The sequence below is a fragment of the Myotis daubentonii genome, chromosome 1, assembly GCF_963259705.1.
Source record: "Myotis daubentonii chromosome 1, mMyoDau2.1, whole genome shotgun sequence".
NCBI lineage: Eukaryota > Metazoa > Chordata > Mammalia > Chiroptera > Vespertilionidae > Myotis > Myotis daubentonii.
Window position 1 is genome coordinate 56,996,958 of NC_081840.1, and position 6,000 is coordinate 57,002,957.

Sequence of the window (6,000 nt, forward strand, 5' to 3'; positions counted from 1 at the left end):
AATGCAAGTTTCAATGATCAGATGCTCAGCTGCAGGAGAAATGCTTGGGTTGAGGTGGTGTGGCGAGGAGTCTGGGGCCAGCCTGATCAGGACCCTGGGTACCAGCCTTCTAGAAAGCAGTTTTGTGATAGAAGAACTTTCAAAATATCTCTACCCTTTGATCTAGACATGTTATTTCTTGGAAATAACTCTATCCTAAAGATTCTATTCCATAGCTATTATAAGGAGAACATCAGGGATTTTTACATAAGAATGGGAGATAATCTATATATATAAAAGCCCAAGCGACCATTACAACCGAACAACCGGTTGACCAGCCGCTATGACGTGCACTGACCACCGGGGGCAGATGCTCAATGCAGGAGCTACCCCCCAGTGGTCAGTGCACTCCCACAGCCAACCTCCCACAGCCAGCCAGTGGCATCAGCGTCCAGCGTTCGATCCTTCCGCGCCTAGTCCGGCAACCATTGCCTCCTCTCCTGACCCTGCCTGGGGCCTTTGGCTCCTGGCTGGGATGGGGAACCGAGGCCGGGTGGTGGTGGAAGCAGCCCCTTTCCCAGGAGAGCTGAGAGCCTGCTCCCTCCTCAGGGCCAGCAGCCAACCTCCCACACCCTGTCCCTCCACCTGGCTGGCAGGCCCTGATCGGCCATCCCTGATCGGCCCTGATTGCTGGCCAGGCCTAGGGACCCCACCTGTGCATGAATCCATGCACCGGGCCTCTTGTTTTATTATAAAAGAGAAAAAATAAAAACAAAGATCTTTTTAACAGGATACGACTAGATTCTGATATATCTACATGAAGACTAACAACCACGTTAATTGGTTTTTTTGGAAGATTATTTAATGATATGAGATAATGCTCATAACATAATGAGAAAAGTAATAATGAAGCATTCACCCTATGTTTTTTTTCCATTTTTTTTTTAATACATAAAACAGAAGTAAGTCTGAAAGAAAAAGATTTAGTCAATATCTCTAGAATTTGGGGTGACTTTTATTTTATTTTCTATGCATTTTGAGTTTTTCCGAATTTTCTACAATGAACATGTATCCTTCATCAGAAAAAAAGGCTGGGTTTCATTTTTGGTTTTGTACCTGAAGAAATCTTCTATATTTGCTGTGTCTTTATGTCTCCATTGGAGATGAATAGGAATCGGGATTGGGGGAGAAAATACTGGGAGAGAAAACCTAAGAGGTGTCTCCCTTACCTCTCCAACTACACAAGCCATTGGCACCTGCTGGTGGCTCTGTGGTGTCGCCTCGCCAAACTGGAGCCAGAAGTAAGTGCTCCTTTGTTTGCACCCTAGTGTCGCCTCTACGACCTCCGGGCAGACAGAGAGGTCGCCATCTATTCCAAGGAGAGTATCATATTTGGAGCATCCAGCGTGGACTTCTCCCTCAGTGGTAAGATTTTATGTCAGAAGCTTTCCCGGGACTGTAAAACAGGATCTAAGTGACACCCAGCTCTCTGTCACGCGGCCCCTCAGCTAAACTTCCTGTGGGCCCATATGCCAAATAGTCTCCTTTTGTGCCAGTTCCGAGTGCCCCCCTCCAGCCCCCCAGGCTGTGTGAGCCCTACTTCGCCCTGCCCTCAGCGGCTGCCCCCAGCCCCAGTCACTTCAGGGGAAATGAAGGCTGTGCCCATCTAATACTGTTCTTCAAGGCAGAGATGGACAAATGCTCACATATGAAGGGCCTTTAGGCATTTCTTCCCCAGCCTTCCATTCTCCCTTCACACCTGAAAAAGGACTTTTTTTTCAGAGGTGGAGGGTGGGTGACCTTTCTCAATGCCCTGAAGCTCATGGCACCTCTGCCCTCCCAGCTGGGGAGGCTGCTAGTGAACATTAAGGCAGCACTGATACTCTGGGTCACGGGACCATTCAATTTCCCCAGACACTCCCCCAATTCTGCACCTGAGCCTTCGTGCATGCATGCAGCTACTCCTGCCTGGAACATCTTTTCTCTGCATGGCAAACTTCTATTCACCCCTCAAGAGCCCATCAGATGTCATTTCCTCTGCAATGTCTTCCTTGATCCTTCCTCTGTGATGGCATAGCACATGACACATAGCTGAGCACTTCCATTATAGCCCTTATCACATGGTGCTATGATTTATGTGTCTGCCTACCAAGACCACCCTCCACAGGGGCAGCAACTGTGCTTTCTCCTCTGAACCCTCAGGGCAAAGCACAGTATCTGACACACGGGGGCACTAAATCACTGTTTACTGAAGGAATGAACGAATGAGTGAGTGAATGAGTAAATGAATGAATGAATGAACAAGCAAGCAAGCGAGAGTCATGAAAAGAAAAACAGGAAGGAAGGAACTGGTTTAATAACTATCACATCCTCCTGCTTCCAGGTCGCCTGCTGTTTGCTGGATACAACGATTATACCATCAACGTCTGGGATGTGCTCAAGGGGGCTCGAGTCTCCATCCTGTTTGGACATGAAAACCGTGTCAGTACTCTACGAGTTTCCCCTGATGGGACTGCTTTTTGCTCAGGATCCTGGGATCACACCCTAAGAGTAAGCGAGGAGACTTTCTATTTTACTCTGTGTGTGAGGAGAGGAGTGTTTGGCCTTCCTGAAAGCAGAAGTCCGAGTGAGCTAGGAGAGGCCGGACAGCCGCGTGGAGCTCAGATTTCAGCTCCACTCAGAGCCTCAGAAGGAATGAGTGGCCTCGGACGTAGTGAGTTCCCCATCGACACAGGTGTGCATGCCTGGATTATACAACTGTGTATCAGCGTGTAGTTGAGGGGATAGCTGGACTAGGTGATTCAAAAGGTTCCTTTTGACCTTAAAAGTCTGATTCTTCTGAGTCTAGCCTTTGACAAACCACAGATTGCCAATCTCGCCTCCTAGAACTGCAGGGTTCTTCTGTGGTTACAGACCCCTATGAAACCAACAGAGGGGCTTTAGGAGGGCATGAAGCCCCTGAAAGTATATGCCAGATTTTGCGTATGTCCTCCTCATGGCTTTTTTTAAATATTCTCAAAAAGCTCCAAGACTCTGTCGGGTGTTGGCTCCCCAGAAATACTATTTGCAAAGCAAAGCTCACCACAGTGTGGAACACCACAAACTTGACCATCTCAGTAGTGTCTTAGGAGGGAGAGCAAAGGCAGGTCCTTGAGGTTTTAGGGATTGAGGCAGATCTTTTGATGGAGGGACTTTAGTGGCATAGAGTTTCAGATTGCTGGGCACAGGCTTGGGTGAGGGGAGGATTTCGAAGATGGGCTTTAACAGTGACCAGTCCCTTGATGCTCTGTGTTGTTCTAAGAAGTGTCTCTTCTAAAGAGGATACTTGACTCGTGTACTCATAGGATAAAAAAGTGAATGGACTTTTGCAAAGTTCCTGAAACAAACAATAAAGTTATTTGTGACTTCATTCATCTTCCTGGTCAAGAGCTGCCTAAATTAGCAAAGTTGTATTAATGTACTCAGAGAGCTGTCTGGGTACAGATGGCTTCCTTTGCTGATCTAAGAGTTACCAGTCCCTCGTGGGAGGCCACAGATGCCCTTAGACAGTTAACTAAGGGTGCGGGGGGGGGGGGGGGGCGGGCATCAGGTGCAAACATGCACCTTTCTCCTCTCTCAGTCCTCAGCACAGTACCTGATACACCTGGGCACTAAATCACTGTTTAAAGAATGAATGAACAAATGAATAAATGAGCTGCTAAGAGGAAAGTGTTTTATTTTCCAAGACATGCAAGTGCTCTATTTTGGATGGAGTATTTCCATCCACTGTGTGTGTGTGTGTGTGTGTGTGTGTAAAGAGACTTTGGTTTATCCCTTTAAACTCAGGTTTTGTAAGTTGTTAAGTACTAAAGAAACTGACAATTATCTGTTTGTGTCTTTGCAGGTCTGGGCTTAATCGTTTCCTCACCATACGCATTTAGGTACCTGAGGTTAGAATTTGAAATCGCCACATGTAAATAGATCTTACTTCTAGAGGACTTTCGAATTTATCACAACTTGGCTGAAAGGTCACCAAGCGTCTCCAGTATTACTATTAAACTACCACCCCTGCAGAAGTACCACTGTCAGCCTTCAGCACTAGGAGAACACCTTCAAGTACAGTGCTGCTGGGGGATTTTTGTTGTTTTTTCATTTTGAGCACTTTTTAAATTTATTCATTTAAAATATATATATATTTATTGATTTCAGAGAGAGAGATAGAAACATCAGTGATGAGAGAGAATCATTGAACAGCTGCCTCCTGCACGCCCCACACTGGGGATTGAGCCCACAACCCTGGTCAATGCTCAACCACTGAGCCACGCCGGCCAGGCTAAAATTTATTCATATTTAAGGTTATTCTTAATTATACTCAGCTCAGTTCATGCAGTTACTGACGGAATCCAGCATCTAATGTATTTCCTACTGCTTCTTTGACTCGGGTTTGTTTTGGAGCTCCTTAGAACCTGGTCTCCGTCGGCGGGCGCTGTGACGGGTCCTTCCTCCGGAAGTGCTGACCTTAGTGGCTGTAGGAGGAGGGCCGTGGTAACCGATCTGTGATAGGAGGAAGTTCCCATTCCAAACGTAATTGGACAGATTTACTTTTTTAAAAATGTGTTTTTATTGTAAGAGTATATTTCCCAGTCTTGCATCATATTGTCTTGTTTCACGTAAAACATTTTCATCTGTGTGAACTGTTATAAATGAAGCAGGTGTGCATAAGGTGGACGGGAGGTTTATCTCATGAATCATGTGATGATGTGACAGGAGTGTTATCACGTGGACACATCCTTTTCTTCCAAGGGAAAAGCTGAACGCTGTTTGTGACACACATGCTTCTCAGAGCAAACAAACCTTTCTGTGTGGGAACACAGGACAGCACGTTTAGTGCAAGGCCTGTCACTATATTAGACATGTGAGGATCAGTGGCATCCCTCAGCCTAACAGGGATCTTGTCCATCTCCATTATACTCATATTTATTGCATTATGGATGTAATTGCATATACAAAGTAATTGCTAGGTTTTAAAAAGTAATGTTTTATATTGAGAAAAAGAACATAAAAGATATCTTGTCTTTATTTGAAATTCAGCAATTCCTTCTGGAAGATACCAAGTGCTTTGTTACAAGACCCTTTGTTTTATTTTGTTTCTAAAGGTATAGAGAGGCTTACTCTTTGTTTTAGAAAATTCCTTATTCATCCAGATGGCATGCATTAGGGAAGTAAAATTCACCCCAAATTCCAAACACCCTCCTGGGTGAGGCTCGCCGGTGGCGCCTGTGGTGCCCAAGGGCTGTGTCTGCTGCAACCGCTGGATCTCCAGTCTCCTCTCAGCCCTGTTCCCGCCCGGCCCTTCTCCCAGGGCAGGTTCGGGCTCTGCAGGCCCAGCCCAGGCCCTGCTGCTCAGAGAGGCCCTTCCAGAGTGGGCACAGCCATCGGGTAGGCCTGGGCCTGGCACCTGTAAGCTCGAGGGTGCAGGACCACCCTCAGATCTACTTGGTCAGGTGTCATAATGGACCAGTCAGGCCATCTTTCCCATCCGTTTTAAAAAAAATAAACAGAATGGTTATATTCAGTCATTTGTGAGGGTTTTACTATGCAGCAGCCCCAGTGAGAGAGCAATAGAAAAGGCTCCCGCTTGCCTCAGAAGAGCCCAGAGGGAAGAAGAAGACATGGTCCCCGGGGACCATTTTTCAGCCACCTTCTCTCCCCCGCAGGGGGCCGCCTGGACAGGGGCTCTGGGAAATGGCACAGGTCCACCCAGCTGCTGAGGGGGCCAGTCCCGCAGTGTGTCCATGGCACCCCTGAGCTGCACTCCCAGAACATTCCAGACTGCTCCTCGTCTCCTAGTTACGGCATCCCCTGCCTCTCCCCCACACCCCTTTCCTGCCGCCGCACAGGAAAGTCAAGCTTTATGTTGGGAGAGGCAGAGCACATCTCCAACGCCTAATAGTCCATAACTTCCAATTAAAAACAACTTTAAGGGCCCTGTGGGAATATCTTGTAGGATACTCGCCCGTGGGCAGTAAGCCACCTCCCCTA

At 47.2% G+C, this 6,000-nt stretch overlaps 1 protein-coding gene across 4 annotated transcripts in view; it reads left to right on the forward strand.

The window, feature by feature from the left end:
• GNB5 (G protein subunit beta 5) overlaps positions 1 to 5,533 on the forward strand; it is a 47,473-nt gene extending 41,940 nt beyond the window's left edge. For all 4 annotated transcript variants that reach the window (XM_059701103.1, XM_059701120.1, XM_059701112.1 and 1 more), the window contains 3 exons: positions 1,308 to 1,404; positions 2,363 to 2,529; positions 3,863 to 5,533. In XM_059701103.1, the coding sequence (XP_059557086.1) occupies positions 1,308 to 1,404; positions 2,363 to 2,529; positions 3,863 to 3,874 (276 nt within the window). In that variant the 3' untranslated portion in view covers positions 3,875 to 5,533. The remainder of the gene's footprint in view (positions 1 to 1,307; positions 1,405 to 2,362; positions 2,530 to 3,862) is intronic.
• Positions 5,534 to 6,000: the final 467 nt, after the last annotated feature.